This window comes from Lissotriton vulgaris, chromosome 11 (genome assembly GCF_964263255.1).
Source record: "Lissotriton vulgaris chromosome 11, aLisVul1.2, whole genome shotgun sequence".
Taxonomy (NCBI): Eukaryota; Metazoa; Chordata; class Amphibia; order Caudata; family Salamandridae; genus Lissotriton; species Lissotriton vulgaris.
The window spans coordinates 128797174-128816167 of record NC_141699.1 but is presented as its reverse complement, the minus strand read 5'-3'; the positions used below and the strand labels follow the sequence as shown (position 1 = coordinate 128816167).

At 45.9% G+C, this 18994-nt stretch overlaps 1 protein-coding gene across 15 annotated transcripts in view; it reads right to left on the bottom strand.

Moving 5' to 3' along the window:
* The window catches only part of NCOR2 (nuclear receptor corepressor 2), a 1233371-nt gene that overhangs the window by 98228 nt on the left and 1116149 nt on the right, over nucleotides 1-18994 (bottom strand). For all 15 annotated transcript variants that reach the window (XM_086942885.1, XM_086942883.1, XM_086942892.1 and 12 more), the window contains 4 exons: nucleotides 14600-14703; nucleotides 8830-8980; nucleotides 4683-4835; nucleotides 3402-3491 (listed from right to left, as the gene is read on the bottom strand). In XM_086942885.1, the coding sequence (XP_086799011.1) occupies nucleotides 3402-3491; nucleotides 4683-4835; nucleotides 8830-8980; nucleotides 14600-14703 (498 nt within the window). The remainder of the gene's footprint in view (nucleotides 1-3401; nucleotides 3492-4682; nucleotides 4836-8829; nucleotides 8981-14599; nucleotides 14704-18994) is intronic.

The following is an 18994-nucleotide window of genomic DNA, read 5'->3' as shown; positions in this document are numbered from 1 at the left end:
CCAGAAAAAGGCTACCGGCTTGCTTCAAGAAGAGCCTGTTAACAGCATTGCATTACCCCGTGCGCCTGTGATCAGGGTCCAGATCACAACGGTGTATCGGGTAGTGATACAAGTACGATTTCAGGCTGCCTGCTCAGGAACAGGTTCTCACTGTAGTCGATTATGAAGACTGTGGACCTTTTCAATGATGGGCTGTACGCCGTTCCATGTTATACACAGTTGAAACATGTTGACCATAGTTTCATGCACATTTTGATACGACCTGGTCAATTAAACCAATAGAAGTATCACACTTGTTTTAATAGTGTTATACTGACTCCAAAATAAAGTCTATAAGGAGTACATGTAGTACACCTTTTAACCTCACAATCTCTCCACATCCCCAAAAAAACCAGCTCCGCTGCAGTTGCAGGCATCGCAGCACACCTGAGTGGCACTCGGTCACTCGGGTGGACCCTGATGATGAAGCACGTCACCGACCAGGTCGGTGAGTGAGGGGTTTCTTAAAAGAAAGATCTCTCTTTCTTCCAACAATTCTCTATCTCCGTGGTAAATTACTAGGACTCTGAGTCCTGGGGATACTCTTTTCTTTTGTTTTTCTATAATTAATTTCTAGGGGACCAAGGAGTAGGAACCCACTGAATACCCTTACTCTCTCTCTGTTGATTACTGTACCCCGTTCCACCAAGTCAGTGGAGGGGTGCACTTTACTGCCCAGGCAAAGTACAGCTTGCAGCATTTAGAAATCGCCATCAGGTAGGCCTCTTTGTGCCTGCAACATAGCTACCCCGTGGTAGCTCTGGTGCGCACTCTAACGCTTCGCTGCGTTGGCGTCATGTGGGAGTTTGTGTTTGAAAAACAACAACTTAATGGCTCTCACGCAGCGGGAGATTTCCCAGAGAGAGGGAGGGAGCATAATTATTTTTATTTCCTGTTCCGATCCTGAACAGGGAAAAAACAAGCATTGACAATTGCTACAGTTCTGGCTATAAAAGCATGTTGCATGGCAATGTGAAGAATTATTTGTAAATAGCTCAGGAATGGATATGTATTTGTGTGGAATCAAAGAATTGTAGAATAATACTGGTGTAGGTTATAAGGCCAGTTGACAATTGCACTGTCTTCAAGCCAGACCTCAACATCCTAGCTGGTTAATGACATGCCTCCTCTCATTTGTGCTGCTGTCAGAGCAAAATACCGTAAATAATCGCCTTATCTAAGACACTTTAATAGCATTAAAATATCATTACTGTGCCCCTGAAAATTCAAGCTCAGGCAGCAGGATAAATAACCAACAGCTGTGTGGAGGGCACGCACTTTTTTTTGTAGACGCACACAACTTCCGCCCAATCAAAATATGTGCTCCTGGCTCCCAACAAGTGAGCGGAGCTAAAGCCCCTCACTAGTGATACGGACGTATTTGTCTGGTGACCATAATGATGTCTGTACATATGCCCCAATAGCTTGGACAGCCTGACGGTTCAATGTCAGTCGAGCGACCAGACTAAGCTCTGCTGCCGGAAACATGGTAGTCCCCCTGATTCTAAACAGAGCAGCATAACCACATGCTGGCAGGCAGGGAACTCGTTTTTGGTGAAATAACCTGTCCATTAAACTCTAAAACGGGCCCCAAGTAGGTAAAGCCATCCCAGGAAAGGTCCTGACACTCTGTTCTCGGGCATAAGTACATGATGAAACACATCACATAATCCCGTGTGGACGCTGAAGCCACTGGACAAATCTAAGAAAGATACAAAATAAATACTGCTCCACCGGTCTTTTAGTCTTGCTGGTGAACAACCTAGCTCAGCCGCAGTAAGATTATTTCTTCAATTTCACAAGCTTCTTATATCGTCATGTGATAAAAAAAGCAATAGTACAGTGTTACAGGTTTGCAGGACTCGCTCCACACAATACATACTATGCACCCGTACACAGACTAGCGTAGAAACATATCTGTCACGAGACCTGCAGATGTCTGCGGAACAAGCACTGATACATTTCTAATGAAACGTGCATTTGTGTAACTTTCAAAGCTCTTTATTCAAGGAAGCGTGCGCCCATTGGGGCAATGAACATTCTATTAAGGTGCACAGTACAGAAGGCAGAGTATTTGCTTTCAGATAAAAAACGCCTGCCGTTTAAGTGTGTAATGCAGGACGGACTGAAAAACTTTGAAAATGCAGTGCCCTCTGCGTTCTGGATAGGTCAAAAATATAGAATAGGAAATTTGAGCTCTGCAAATCTCTATGAAGTTAGCCATAAACGACAGAGGAAATCCTAATTAAACTGAGCTTGGTGTTTTTTTTTTAATCCAAAGTATTTAAAAAAAGCAGATTGGCTTCCCCTGCATTGTGCCCAGGTGCTCCTCTGCCAGGAAACAGAAGTGTGAGTCCTTCAGTAGCTACACAGATGTGAATGCATAATTCATGCACAGCAGCAGAGAGCACCATGACCTCAGGATACTCCGCGGAGTTCTAGAAGAGGAAAAATGGCCGATAAATAATTCACAGAATTTCAGTGTTTTCGTTCTCATGAAGGCACTCTCTGGACGCAGCTCCGACCCCTTCTTACAAGAACTCTGCATTTACCGTCCTTCCTTGTCGAGCAACCTGACACAATATATTGGGAGAGTTCACTGGAAAGCTACATTTGTATTTTTAATGCAGGTTTGCCTGGCAGCCTCCTGTACATTTTAACAAGTGTGAATGGTACATAGATAGGGAATATGAATTAATCATCACCCATGGGCACTTGAAACCATACGTCACCAAAGGCCTACATTAGGTACCTCCTGCTGACCGTGTCAGTGGGCCAAAAGAAATAACTTAAACTACCCGCAAGAATGCTTGTGGAGCACGGCCGAGAAATAGATTCACATGTGGTGAATATAACTACCATCTAGTGTTTGGAGACAAAGGGAAAGGGCTACTTTTTCAATTGAGACCCATCATGTTTGCCTTAGAAATAGGTGTATTTGAAATAGACCACTCAAAGGTAGGGGGAAAAACCTGTTGTGGGTCATGTCTTTATTTTTCCCCAGGCCATAGCGTTCAAACTGACACGTAGAAGAGAGAATTGTGTAACAAATTACCATTGAGAAGGAAGCAGACCACCAAGACAAAACTTCTACAAAAAATGTTGAGCCTGGTTCATAAGCACAAACACTATACATACCAACTAGCCAGCTGTCATGAGAGTCACTTTTAGGCCATGATAGCTTTTTAAACTAAACTTTGCATAAGCGATTTGTAGCTTGAGATTCCAATTATAAGGGATCTACAAGTCCAGACACACTAGGACAGGCTCAAGATGGTCCGCCTGACAAGGGGTCAAGTCGGTAGCAATTAAACCACACAACCCTGATTCAGAGAGATGATGACAACTGTGGAAGAAGTTACCTTGTGTGATCGAGCCACGCGAGTGAGGATGTTGTTCCTTTAAGGAGTGCGGACTGTGCCTCTCTTGTGGGACAGCGCGGCCCATTAGACCTAAAATGTGCAAAACACAAGAATGGGAAAATAATTAATGAAGAAGAGAATGTGGGATCATTAGGGTATATTTTCTTAGCTCCCTATGCAGTAGTCTCGTCAGAGGAAGGGTTAAATGATATTTTGCCCCATCACTGGATAAAGGCAAAATCAAAAAGAGCACTTAATCCAATTTAGAAAGGTACTCGAGGCTTTTAGGGTAAGTGGCCTGTGTAGGCTTCCACAATAAAGCTCTCCGCCTACACGCTAGAATAGAGCACTAAGAGCTTGCAAAATTAACCATAGAACCCAAAGACATTAAAGGCAAAACATTTTTTAGAAAAAACAACACAGAAGTCTGGAACTCACTGACAATTTAGCCTTCTCAGGAAAGACTCCATGAACGTGAACTCTGTGCACAACCCCCAATCATGTTGTTCCACAAATACCAATGACAATGTCTGCCCCACCAGTCTACTCACCACCTTGTGACAAACCCTTTGAAGTTCTCTTCCACCTACCTACCCTCTTACCTACTTCTATTCGAGGCAAAACACTACTTTGATATTTTCCTTCTAATCATTCTGATCCATCATGGCCACCTGTAGTCTGCATCCTTCACTACCAGCAACGGACATTGTAAAGCAGTGTGGCTGTCTCGGGTCCCACAAATCAACTTGTTTTTTTTAATTACAGTTTTCTGGTGCCACTGGGTCTTTTTTTTTACTTCCACGTCACGGAAGTTAAATAGCGGATGCACACATCTGGGCATCACCACCAACTACACAAGTTGCTCACTGTGTGCACACTGCCTGCCATGCAGAATAGCACAAACCTGCCTCCTGGATGAAGAAGAAAAAAACGATATTGTGATCCCCTTGAGTGTGGGTCCAGTGGAACCTGGGTCCGCAACTTCAGATACAGATGTGATCAGAGATTGTGTCTCAGACAGGAGTTTTCTGCCATGTCTTGAAGCTATTATTCCACTTACAGGCCACAAACCTGGGCTGTTTAGCAGTTTGGCCAATGGGATGTGCAAACGAGTTCACCTACCAGATGCTACCTGAACTGCAACCAATATTCTGATAATGAGTGAAGTGCAGAGCACACGTGGGCAATCAAATTTGAGGAAAACAAATCCCGAAGCAACGGCATTCTCAATCAGGTTAACGCTTGTCAACCCCACAAACAGCAAACATGAGCAGCGACTACCTTCAATATTAGACGCAGAGAGATCCCGGACTTGTAGCACCCGGGGGATCCTTCCTTCCATCATATCGTAGGTCCTTTTAGACCCCGCTGGCTCATGGGAGGCACCAGAACCTCGATTGTCCTCCTTCGCGTTCTGGGCAGTAGGCACACCACCTGGAGAGAGAACAGATGAAGGTGAAACCAAAAACCCAAGCACTAAATTCAGTTTAAAGGTAAGCATCGCAGCAAAACAACTCTCCAACACTCAGCAACCTCTATGTTGGTCACGTGATGACAACACTGTTGGTGGCAGTCTTTCATCTTCCCTGGGTACATAAATGAAAGATATTGACTTTGGCAACAATAGTCATTTGTCATGTTTCAGTACTGCCTAGAGCTGTCCTTAGGGAAAAGTTATCTCAACTAATACGCACCGCTTATTTATGTTGCCGTGCTATGTTTCATAATGTTTTTCTTCACATTTTTATGTTTTTTGTAGTGTTTTGATTTTTGCACTTTAATCATTCAAATCTAAGACCTGGAGGAGGGTGGCAGAGGTGGGGGTAGACAGATGGAAGACAAATGGAGAAGATAAAAGTCTGGACTTCCTTCCTGACTGCCTTGAGAGAAGAAGTCCTCTCTTCTTGTTTACTACTTTTTGAGTGCTATGGGGGAGACCCAGGAAGGATTTGTCACCAGTGCATAGCGCCTTGAATCTGGTGCATCTTGGAAGTGGGAGACTGCAGAGTTCCAGCAGTGAGGTGGTGATATGGTTTTAATTTTTTGACCAGTGAGAAGAGAAGGGGTTTGGGACGCCATGGATGGCATATTTCAGTGACAGCGGTGTGTCATTTTGCAGGCCTTTGAGAAGAGCATCGCCTCTGTCACAGTGCAGAAGCCCTGCACTGTAGCGCTGACAGTGTGGACGTTTGGGTTAGCACAGCAGGCTCGTCTGATAGCATTTATCTGGCACCTCTTCTGAATTTGTTCCTTCAATAAGTGGCTGGGTCGATTCTGAAACCCAGGGATCGAGCAGATGAGGTCAGGACGAAGGATTCACAATGTGCGACTGAGCAAATCTTAAATCCGAGCACCCTGGCAGCCTCGCAACTCCACTGACTGGCCAATGTCCGATGGGTGGGGGACCCTTACCTCCGACAGGAGAACAAAGACATCTCTGATTGGGTTCAAGTGCATATAAGCAGCTGCCTTTCAGCTAGGATGGGAAAAGAAAAGATCAGAAGGGGGGGGGGGGGCGTGTTCTCCATGGCACAGGGCGGCAAACTTCAACCATGGAACCGGATTGTAGTTTAGAACCTGGCATAGGAAACAGCCTAATGCCCAGTGTTTATTTCAGTAACTCTAACCGACACAGTTGGCTGTGAGCAGACATGTTGCCTGCATCCTGGCACAGTGCAGTGCACCGTGCCAGGGGCTGGCAGTCTCCAGACCATCCTTTCTGGCAAACACTCCTGACAGAGAATAGAGGCAGACACTGAACAACATTTTGTCCAGGTTTTAGAATGAAACAGTGTCTGTAACCAGCTGGTTAAAGAAAATATAAGACACTGAGACAACCCTTCTCGGTCTCCTCTTCACGTATGCTTCCACCCTCACCGGGTAAATGATGTATTTCTAGAGCCAGGCAGGCAAAGCAAGGCCTTTAATATCCAGAGGGAGGACTATTTATGCACAAGAGAAGGCCACGGGATGCTGGTGAGCACTGGATAGCACAAAACAGAGCCCCTGAATTTGCTTTTGAAGTAGGTCTTCGACTTACTAATTGTGATTGGTTATTTTAACGATGAGAGGCGATGATCAGATTTGAACCCATGACTGAGGTTTCTCAAGAGGATTTCACTGTGGGGTGCTTTCAGAGCCAAATAGGTCTGAGACCGAGAGCTCAAAAATGAGCCAATACTTACAAATACAGGGAAGTCAAAATTATACAAAAAGCGGCAACCAAAACCAAGAAAAAATATCTAACACGGAAGGTGCAAATAAATAAGCCAACACACAAAACATTGGAAGTAGCTGGACTTTTCCCCCTCTTTTCAGCACACTGATTCAAAAGATTGTGTCAACACCCCTGCTCGGATTTACAAAGGTTTTGCTGCACCTTACTCTTGGCTACTCCTGGCTTACTCCAGAATTCCAGGAGTACTACAAGAGATTAGTGCTGAAGGCTTACTTCAGAAGCCCTGGAGAAGCCAGGAATAAATATGTCGATTCTCTTGGAATTCAGCAATAGCACAATGGTAAATTGTAGCTGTATTTAATAATCACAACTACTCAGAGCAAAATCTGCGTAAATAACTCGCCCAGGAGCCAACATTCGACTGGCCGACTAGTCTTGGCCAGAGCCAGTACACTACCATATCAAGATGCTGGACTATTTCCAGTATCGAGCAGCTAGGAAAGACCTGCTGCTAGAAATGTCTTGGACAGCAGACAAACATAGCCTACATTGCCCGTGAAACTCTGGCCTCGATTCACAAAGGGCTTCCGCACTCGAGGCGGGGACCTCCACACAGTGGTTAATTTGTAAAAAAAAAATAAGTGCTGGGTTCTCTTGTCAGGAGGGAGCTTCTACCATCCCATTTCTCCTGTTAGCACCGCCTAAAACTGAGGCATGATAGCCTACAATTGGGGAGAAGATATGGCGTAATGCACAGAGCTGCCGACTACGGAGTGGAGAACCAGGTTTGAGTCTCAGGGTGGCTAGATATCCTGTGTTTCTGGTTGAATCATTTAATCTACCTGTGCATTCCAAAAATTAATGTGTCCCTAACTGGTGCTAAAGCGCCGGTGTTGATGAGTAAGTGCCAGTGCTGAGCACCGGAAACCACTGGCTAAAATCAAGCACTGTCTCCACATGTCAGTTTCTCTTTACAGATGTTTCGCCAAGAGTACGGGCCCCCTGCTACAAGTGCGGAGGCCCTTTGTGAATTGGGCCCTTAGTTATTAATCCTATGAATTGTAGCTGGAGCGTGCTATTGCACTGACCAATATGACCAACCAGATCCACGCCGACTTACAATAATATTAATGTATTCACAATGAAGCGAACTCAACTTCGTAATCGATTAAAAGACTGAACATCTGGCAAGGACTAGTCCTCTATTCTAGGTTGACACCTTTGGCCTAAATTGTTTTAACCTGGGGTTGATCGAAACTGGCATTTGGTATCTGATTAGTAAGCACTCTGAATCCACCTCTTTCTAAAGCGTTCTGTGAAAGATCATCTTTTTTGCATTTTTTGCATATTACAATGGGACAAACCGAACTAGTTTTGTGTATTTCTACTCCAAACCCAAGAACGGCAACAACAATGCTTTAACCAAAGAAGCGAACCTCAGTTCATGTGTCTGTGGCACCGCTCTCAAGTGTCTCTAGACCGTGCAAGAGTATCTCATGCAGTCCAAGATATTTCTTTGTATTCTGGAACTTGTAGTCCTGGTTCTCTACAGGGAAAAACAGGACTACAAACTGCAGAATGCAAAGAACACATCCTGAACTGGATCAATCACTCATGCATGTGAGAGGAAAGTTCGAAAGCTCAGTTGTGCATGGCCAACACAAAGGCTTTAAGAGTGCCTCAAGCTTTTAGAAACACTTTTTAAAAAATCGCTAAACATTTATCTGAAATAAGATAAACTTGGACAGACAAAACACCAATGCCAAGTCAGTATAATCGAGTTTACAAACATCACCTCTGAACAGTAATACATCAGATTAGTACTCTAGAAAATGAATATGTTAAGCATAGCCAATTCTGGATTAATAAGGGTTGTACAATGTATATTTCTGAGTTCCTCTGCACACAATGACGATGATTCCTTGGGAGTGGGAGGAGAAAAGAGCGGACAGGAGTGTGTGTTACTTTTATGTGGATTTAGATGAAGAACATTACTCCACTGGGGGTAGTTTGGGTATGTATCACACAACCGTATATTAGAGAACATTTTACTCATTACTAGTCATCAAATTCGCTTTTTCGACCAGTGTGCAAAGACATGGTGCTTTCTGGGATCCACAGCCCCGCTGTGAAAGGATGCACTGGAAGGGGCTACGTGAGCGGTTCTCCTTTAAAGGGCGAGCAGCTTTCAGTAAAGGAGGCCAGCCCGGAGCCCTCTGGGTACCAGGCCTGCCACAGAGTCACATTTACCATCATAGGAGAGGACGTGTCCCTTTTTGCCTTCGTAAACGACTTGTCCCTTGGGTAAGGCTTCGTCCCTCGCCCTCTCCGCGCGTCCGGGGCTGTCTTCTCCGATTATCCTCGTAATGGTTCCTTTGTACACCACTTCTGCGGGGGTGCCCTTGGAAAAAAAAAAGAAGCAAAGATCCATATTTAACAGTGTCACAAGCGATTAGCCAGGAAGAATCACAAACAAGAACACGGCGTTCCCAAAACATGGGCTGAGCAGAGAGTGCAGAGACGAGCAGTGGGGGCCAGAGGCTGGAAATCAGGGGGTTATTTATTCATGAGCGCGGTTACCGGCGCAGAGATGCGCACAGGTCTCATGGATGCTTCCCAAAGATGCTGGGTACCACAAGATGCAGGTGGAGGAGATGTGCTCTCTTCCTCTAGCTACAGTTTCCAATCAATGTTTTCGGGTAGTGTACGTCAAAATATAAATGTAATAAAAACACCTCTCTAGTGGAGGGACTGCGCCCTCTATGGACGGCCATCCACATTTTGGGTTCCTTACCTCAGCGGAAACTTACAAGAAGTGAGCCGCGTCAGAGGAAAGATGCTGGCGACGCACAGCCAACATACCACTGTGGCTTGTTGACACGGTGCAGATGCCGCCATACATGAGGCTACTGGAAATCTACACTAGAAGTGGGATCACATATCACATTTTAACTGTCCCTGGCCTAAAATGAGTTTCTCTCTGCATATCAGGGATACTCCTCCGTGCAAGACCACCAGTGTTTCTATGGCGGTCCTACACAGAGGTTTTAGCATGGGCCGGCCTCCCGAAATTGGGCAGCAGGCTCAACACCTTTTCAAGCTGTCACAGCCGCAAAAACTGGTCCTTCTACATGCCGCAGCCGGCAGCAGCTTCAGAGTATAGAACACATCGCTGACAAGGTTTCAGATTGCTATGTGTGACATTTTCATAATTTCAGTTTAATTAGGAGTGACATTTCCAAAAATATGAGTGACGCTTTCTCGCAAGCAAATCAAGCAATGAAGACATGGGAAATATATACATATCAGAAATTACACCTATTTGAGCATAGCTGCTAATGTTTTAGATGGCTTACATGTGACATTTTCAAAGATTCCGTTTTCAAACATTCGACTTCTAGTTTTTCATGAAACATTTGGCTTTAATAATTTGAAGGGATGTGGGGCCTGATGTACGAATCCATCTAGTAGTCGAGAAGCCTGTGGTTCACTAGATCACAGAGTTTGCAACTAAAAAATAGTTTTATCGTATGTACTAAATCAATTTTACAATTGGGCAGCTTACCGAATAGAAAATAGGTTTAGAAATACAAACCAAATCCCATTTTGGAAGGTGTGTGTTTATCACGTGAAAGCTGTTTAGCACATGAATAGTGATTTTGAGATTTAACCTATTGTATCAGTTGCGGTTGGTCTCGCAGTAGAATGGTGAGGGGTATGGGGTAAGAGGGAAGTTGAAGAGGACAGACAGACAAAAAAAAAATAACTTTCCAGCTCCTCGCCGATCGCTGCTCTTCTCCTTCCTGCTGTCTACGTGCTGAGGTTCCCAGACGCCCCATGGCCAATCCGAGCGCTCCTCATGCTGGCCAGCATGAGAGAAGGGCTGGGATTGAGCTGGGATTGGCCTGAGCGGGTTTGCTTTCCGCTCCAACGGGAGCCTATACCTTCTGTTCTCTCCACCCGGCAATGCAGCTCGGGTTGGGTATATATCAATGCGCTTTACGGTTTGGCCTAAGATGGCTGGCCATACCGTCATGCGCACTGAGAGTAGTGCTGCCAACCACTCCTCTTCCGTGGCCCCACCCCCATACTCTGCTACATCCAGAGGAAAAATAAAATGATGATAATACTGGTTTATTATGCTTTCATTTTTCCTTTCCCTCAGCTCATCAGCAGGGGTGGGGGTGTGAAACTCCTCCGCCATAGGCGGGGAGCCGCCGCTGAATAGTACATAGGTCGACTTACAAAATCCAAATCAATTTGCAAAAATCCAGTGCTCTCTTTGGTGGCCAATTTTTTGTGATTTTGATTCTTTGCACATCTTGCCCCTAGACAGGAATATATTCCGTTTGTACTGCTCCATTTACCAGAATGTGGACAATACTTACGTTGATACATTTTACCTTAACTACATAAAGGAACGTCTAGACACCTAACATATCTATACAATGAGCCACATACTTGAAACAACTTCAAAACGTATCTATACAATGGTCCACATACATGAAACCGCTTCAATGGATGCTAACAAATGCAACTCCTGCGACTGAGCCGCGTCTATATATTACCATTCATAGTCCATGAAACTCTGCTAAAGGTGAATTTAAAAATATAATGGACTCTTTCTATGGTACAAAGACCGTACACCGGGACTGGATGGCCAAAGAATGAGGCAGCTTCATAGGAGAAAAGATCTGGCAGAGCCTCTGTAGCACTTTTGATCTGCTGCCAGCACTGTGCACAACATTCAGTCGCTCGAAGGCTCATCAAAGGCACAATGTGTACGAGGTGGGGGAGGGATGGAGGCCTCACAGACTACTCAGGCAGATCCTGGCTCACATCTGTAGACTTCATCCCTAGGCTATCCTGCAGCTTTGTTCCACATGCAGGTAAGGATGCAGCTTTTCTGCCCCAGTGGACACTGTTACGATAGGTGGGATAGCTGGTCGAAGAGTGAGGCTTGTCACCAAGGACAACTAAGGGGCAATGCCAGAAATGAATGAGACTGAGGTAGCATTGATAGAGTAAAACCTGGGCACCAACATTTGACAATATCACCCACTTCTAGAGCTGTGTAAAGATATTCAGCATAGGATTTTTAGATTCTGGGTTGGGTTTCTTCTAGGCCTGGGCGGTAAATTCTGTTCCGCTTGCAGAATTTGGGTAATTTTGCGTACCACGGAGAACGCGGAATTGCCAAAAATTCTGTGATCCGTGGAGTTTTTAACTTGTTCACACTTTCAAAATGCGTGTTTGCAAGATATTTCTCCCCGAGCACGCAAACAGCGCTCGCGAACAGGAAAAAAGCATCGCGAACGGGCGGAAAAAGCAATTCGACGTGTTCGCTGAACTTTTGCACGCTCGCGGAGATTTTTACCATTTCACAGAGCTTTGCGTAGCGAGACTACGCAAATTCCGCCCACCCCTATTTTCTTCGCATTCTGTTATTCAAAGCCTTGTTACAGAGGCATTGTGAGACCATCCAAAAAAAGAAGGGAAAGGAGTTGTACTGCCAGAAAAATGATCTATCGGGCTAAAAATAAAACGTGAGTTTTTCACTCACATTCACAAGGCTCCACTTCCCTCGGCAGTATGCACCATACATCTTTTCTAAGTGCTTGGAAGCCAACCTACAGATGGACGGTGCGCACATTGGATGCTTCCCAGTGCATCACCACTGTGGCCCACCAAAGTTCACAACCCACCCGATAATGGCTTGTGCAATACAGGAGGCCGATGCCAGGTTATCTTCCCTCACCTGATCGCACCTCCAGACACAAAACTCCACATCCTTCGAAAAGCAAGCACTCATCCAATATGGCAAGGATACTGTGGCAGCATTACTGTCCCTGCTGGAAGGGAGCCCCCACCAAACCCTGAAGGTCTCTGCAAAATACTATTACACACTATTTTGGAGAAACGGGGCAAAACCTCATTTCTGAAGACACACAAAAGCATACCAGCTATAAATAATTTGCACAATGATTGCGGTCCTTTTCATAATTATTTACACACTATCTGAGGTAACCATTGCTGCTTTTCAATAAATCCTTTGGTCACCAGAAGGTAGTTATAGTTAGGACCATGTTTCCATAGGAATAGTGTTTTTGGACTTGCCTATATCTTTTGTGCTGTTTAACATATTTTCACAACATTTTCCCCCAAAAAAGCTCTGGCGAATTTTGTTGTGCATGGAAAGTTTCGGGGCGCTTTGTGACGCCGGGCTCCCGTGCTTCTTTAGTAACAGACCCCCGGGGGGGCCAGGTCCCGGGGGCAGGTTGATAATAAAGGAGGGGGGGCACACAGGCCCCCTCCCTCCTGGTGCTTATTAATGCCCAGGGACCACCACCGCATTGCGGGGTCATAAGTTATAGTTAGCTCAGGTAACTGTAACTGCTGAATTTCTATGGTTTTGTATGAGTGAAATCTGAGTAGAACTATTTTTCAGTACACACACACACATCTATATATGCAGTATAGGGAATACTGTTTAAATTGTATCAGAGTTTGGGCATAAACTCGTTACTCCACCACAAGATGATGGTTTAGGATACCAGGATGAAGAATTGTGGAGAACTGTTGGAGAACTTGCTAAAGAGTTCTAGCTTGCCGAGTGGATTCAAACACCTGGGTCTTTTCTAGATCTTTAAACAAACTGCTTAGAACGTAAGACCTGGCCCTAGGTGGAAGCTTGAAAGCAGTTTTCATTTTGAAAGCCAATGAGTTAGGTTTAAGATTCTAAGATCACTTGCTGCTTGTGGCTCTGGAAAGAGACATTTCTGCCAAAAGTGGGAATATGGAACAGGTGAATCAACTGCCGGCAAGTATGTTTGCAAATAAGCTGGCTTTTTATTTAATTTATTCTATTTGTTGCATGGTCCAGAAAGAATTAGTAGAGTTGTGGACTTCAAAAATGCCAGGAGTAGCGGAAGTGACATCATACACACATCTGAGCCCAATGACATAAGTCGTCCTGTCCCACCATAAGCCCCTCAGCACCTTCCCTTTGTAACTGGGGGGCTGGGAAAAGGGCAAGGAGCAGTAACGACAAAAATCAAATATGGCTCTGGAAACCATGTTTACTTTCTCCATTCACGACCCCGAGACCAGGGGTAGCAAAAAGCAATGTCAGGGGCAATGTAGTGCAAGCCATGGATAGCAGCTGGACTCCGGGATAGGCGCCCGAGACAGTGGCTAAGCGCCTGAGACAGTGGCTAAGCGCCCGAGACAGTGGCTAGGCGCCCGAGACAGTGGCTAAGCGCCCGAGACGGTGGCTAAGCGTCCGAGACGGTGGCTAAGCTTCCGAGACGGTAGCTAAGCTTCCGAGACGGTGGCTAAGCGCCCGAGACCGTGGCTAAGCTCTCGAGACGGTGGCTAAGCGCCCGAGACGATGGATAAGCGCCCGAGACGGTGGCTAAGCGCCCGAGAGGGTGGCTAAGCGTCCGAGACGGTGGCTAAGCGTCCGAGACGGTGGCTAAGCGTCCGAGACGCTGGCTAAGCGTCCGAGGCGGTGGCTAAGAATCTGAGACGGTGGCTAAGCATCTGAGACGGTGGCTAAGCATCTGAGATGGTGGCTAAGCGTCCAAGACATACAGCCCCAGATGCTACTTTATATGGCATGCCTTCGTACCAAACTCGAAATACATTGGGATGAGATTTGGCAGGTACTGAGGTCTGCTATAGCAAGGCCACTACATTTTCAGTTCTGGACTTAGAAAGACACCCGCAAAGCCTTAATAATTCTGGTGGCTTCAAATAAATGTCTGTTCCATAGAATTTTGCCCCCCTACAACACAACTAAAACTCTGGGTGCTACTTAACCCTTTCATCACATTAGCATTAATCAGACCTCTACTATTAAAATCAGGCTTAAAACGTTGTAAACCAGTATGTTGTGCCCAGCAGAAGAGAGCGAGTGAAGGGGGAGAGAGATGCATGCAATCATTGACTTTCAAGCACAACACAACTGCAAACAAGCTATTTAGAGGAGTGCTGATGGAGGATTAAAGTAAAAACTTACGTGTGTGATGGACCCTCGATAAGAAATTGGATTGTCCGGAGGCGCTCGGGTGCTGGGTGTTCCCTTCGTGATGCTTCCACCCGGAGACGGACTCAGCGACGCCCCTGTGATGATCAATAAGAAATCAAACAATAATCCATTAGCTGGAAGTGCCGAACGCAACAGAAGCAAGCAGCATGGGCTCAATGACACATTGCATGCAATTCCAATGCTCTTCTCATGTGCTTGTTCTACGGGATGGAATGAGGCTTGCTTACCAATTTATCAAGCTCACTTGTGGTCAAGCCTAGTGCTCCACAGCGAGCATTAATGACACCACTGATCCTGTTTTGAGGCGCTGGTATGTTCCAGTGCCTCAAGTGAACACCTCCTCTGCTGCTGTCTGAACAGCAGCAGTGATCTTGAGAGAATTGTGTGCGGGTATGCTGGGAAGTGTGCCCCTCCCCCCTTGTTTTGATTGGCTCCTTGCTGAGTTATTTGGCTGACAAGCTCACTGGGATGCACCTGTGCTCTGGAAGTGGTACAGAAACCTGAGAAGACTGTGAGAGCACTGCAAATATAAAGTGTTACTCTTTACTGACGAAGGACAAACATTCTGAAACGTGTGTGTAAAGGGACGCACAGCACTGGCTGCACTGGAGTGTGTGTTATCATGCACTGCCTTTACCACAATGCATCTGGGCGAATCGAGTGCTGGAATGCCAGGCAGTGTGCTCCCTTCGCGCCTTGTCCTGATCAGAAGTAAGTTTGCCCAGAGGGGGTTAGCGTTCTCCACCGGGAAGGATGGTGCATCAAACAGGTGCCACTTAACGTTTGCTCTGAAGGGATGGGCTAGGTAGGGTAGGGCTAGGCTGGGCTGACATTTAAACCATATAACTCCCACCTTACAGTACCCTGGCTGGCCTCTGCACACAGGCCAGCCTTTTTCCAAGGTGCTTAAAGGCACCATAACTGAATGTCCGTGGCCAGTCTGCGAGTCCTGTTGGCTAAGAGCAATATGTGCATATAACATTTGCATCAGAGGTGGCACACAAAGTATGGGTCAGACGCAGGAGAGCGGTGATACTGCGTTAAGTACGGATAATACACAAGAGTGAGCAGCATGTCAAGCATAGGTGGGGAAACAGGCATGTGATTGGGCCTGAGTGAGTGAGGGACGATTTATTTAGCGCAACTTAGCCCATGGTCATCAAGGCGCATAGTGATGGTATGGCTGTTTGAGAGAGGAGGGGAAGTGCGCCGGCTATGGGTATGCTTCTGAGAAAAGCCAGGTCTTCAGTGCCTTTTGAAAATGAAGATAAGAGTTTTGGACTTTGAGCTCAGCCGGAAGTGTGTTCCACATTTTCGGGGTGAGGGAGAAAAAGCCCTCCCGTCCCATCTGGCTTTGGAGACTCGAGGAACAGAAAGAAGGTTTTTATTGGCCGAGCGAAGTGCCCTACCGGGAGCATAGAGGGAAACAAGGGATCTAATGTCTTCAGCACCGGACCCATGCACAGCGCCATGGGTGAGACATAGGACCTTAAACTTTATCCTGGCCTGCATGGGGAGCCAATGCAGATTTTTCCTAATAGAAGAACCTGATGATAGCCTAGGGGCGTCAACAACGAACCTGGCTGCTGCATTCTGCACTATTTGAAGGCGTTGGACCAGTCTTTTGTTAATTCCTAAATATAGTGCATTGCAGTAGTTTAACCTAGAGGATATGAGGGCCACCGTAACCTGTTCGAGTCTCAGTGGAAAGGTTGTGTACGATCTTTCTCAAGATTCTTAGGATCCTGGCATCTCAAAGAGTAACATTCAGTGTTTTTTAGTTTCTAGGCACATTGCATTATATTGCCCTTTTCCTCCTCTTCCACGGACTCACCACCTCTGCCCCATTTGTAAGTTCCACTCTCACTGTATGCACTGATGTTGCTATAAATCTTAGATTCCATTCTGACAATAAATGTATTTTATTTATATAAAAACATTATACAGTCATAGGCTGTACTGTCAAATTCAATCAAAAAACAAAAACAGGCCAATGACAAACATTACACAGTATAGTGTATATACATATTTCTCGTGACCGATATAATAATTACAATGGACTCATTTGTACAACATCAAGGGGACGTTTTACAGCTACATGTAAGTCTATGCTGTTTCCTCCTGACACGAAAACGTGCAGAAATGTACTAACTGATAGAGGGAAAAACTTTCCAATAATAAAAGTAAAGTCAGGAAGGCAGACTTTCCAAGGAACTTTAATGAGAACCACAACTAAAGCAGGCGAGCAGATCTTAACATAATAGCCACCAGCCTTCAGCAAACAGCTCACTGTTCCAGTTGATATTTTCAATGAAGGCAGGCACGCACTGTAAACACCTGCAGTTGTCGTGCCAGCAGGCAGGACGACCTCTTTCTCAGGGGGACTGCTTTTAAGTCTAGGTGTTAAAAGAGGTACATTTCATTTGAAGAACACAAAAAAGGGCAGGCCCGTGCTGTCCTGAGATTATAGAAAGTCACTGAAGAACAGAGCATCCCTGGGGATGGTCCAGGACAAGAACATAACGAAGAGGATGCAGCAGCGGGGAGAACTTTTGCACAAGATGCTGCCAGCTCTTGGAGAAGAGAAGCCCAGACTGGAGCTTTAATGATAATTTAAGGCCACCAACCTCTTCAATCTGGGATGCCCTGCAAGCCCCAATTGGAGGTCAAGTCAAGTCAAATAATTTATATAGCGCACTACATACCCAGAGGGTCTCAAGGCGCTTGATGGGGTGGGGAATTACTTGGCGAATATCCAAGTTTTCAGATGCTTTCTGAATGCTAGATGGTTCTGAGTGAGGCGAAGGTGAGTGGGAAGTGAGTTCCAGGTTTTAGCTGCCAGGTAGGAGAAGGAGCTTCCTCCCATATTAGTCTTGTTGATGCGAGGTACAGTGGCAAGGGCTTGGCTGGAGGACCGTAGCTGGCGGGGGGGGGCGGCGGAGGTGTAGAAGGAAAGTCGAGTGTTGAGGCATTCGGGTCCAAGTTCGTAAAGTGCTTTGTGTGCGTGGGTTAGGAGACGGAATATTATCCTCTTATTGACGGGGTGCTGAGGATCAGGAAAGCCCTATACACTCACGACACAGGATCCACAGGTTGCCGCTGGAGGTTTCACTAAAGTGAGTTGGGCGATGAAAATGCAGTCTTGTTACCTTTGGCATCGAGGGGGAACTTAGCCTTAACTGGGAGTCGAAGGTGGAATCTGCTCGTTCCAGCCTGTTACTCCTACGCAGAACTGGTCCACATTTAATTCTCACAGGACCCGGAAACACTGCTGTGGATCCACTTACATGTGTGTGAGCCCTCTTTCTAGGATCACTACCTATCCAGGGACCATCCCACCCCACTCATTGCCTCTCATCAGCCACACCTTTTGGGTCAATGCAACAGCGGAAACAAAAGTTCACTTTTTACCCAGTGTGGAAATTACGGACTGTAGGGCACCTTAACATGGTGTACGCTCTCCGTAGCCCCTTTCTCTCAATTACCCCTGATCTCAAAAGCGCTATTCACTTACGCGCTTGCTCTAAGGCTGGCTAATCTTAGGAGATGCTTTCGAAGTATAAGGACAAGGTATCAGGTCTGCATGGCTGGCCTGCTTTAAAAAGACAATGGAACCACAAACCACAACTCATCACGCCATAGAGAAGGGGGTGTGCACAAGTAGACCAGAACAAGCATGTGCTGGAACCAAAAGAAGGTGCAGCAGAAACACGGACCCAAAATGTTGATGCGAAGCAATGGGATGTTTCAAGGGATTGGTTTAGGATGGATAAAGTTTGGGCAAAATTTGAAGTGTCCCTCTACATAACGGATGGTCAATATCAGAACAGCTTTTCAACATCTCAAATGGAGGTGAGAATGACTGCAAGACGTGTAATTAATCGAATGAAAATGTACTAGGGCTTGAATGTGCTGGTAACGAGGTTTGAAAGTGTCGTCGGTGCATCTACAGGAGAATAGCATCAAGCCAGCTATGGAAAGATTGGAGATGGGCCTTATTGTTTATCATTCGCAGTAGCTCTTTTTCACTACTGTGATATCGTTGAGCTCACGCTGCTCACACTCATTTCCATATCAGGCCTCTTCAAACAGTGCCAGAGGAAGGTAACTAACAAGAGCGCGGATGCACTGAGGCTGGGTGGACTGGGAACCTACCTCGGTCTGATTTGTGGTCGACAGTGGAGTGAGTAGCGGCGAACACATCACATTCCCTACTCTCCCTAAGATGAATGTCACCACCACTTTGCACAAATAAATGTGCATCTTCACAATTTCACAGGCGAAATAAAACTAGGGTGCGCACATGCAGACACGCTGCATCTGAAGGGCACACCTCCGTCAGCAAACACATGCAAAGCAACAAAA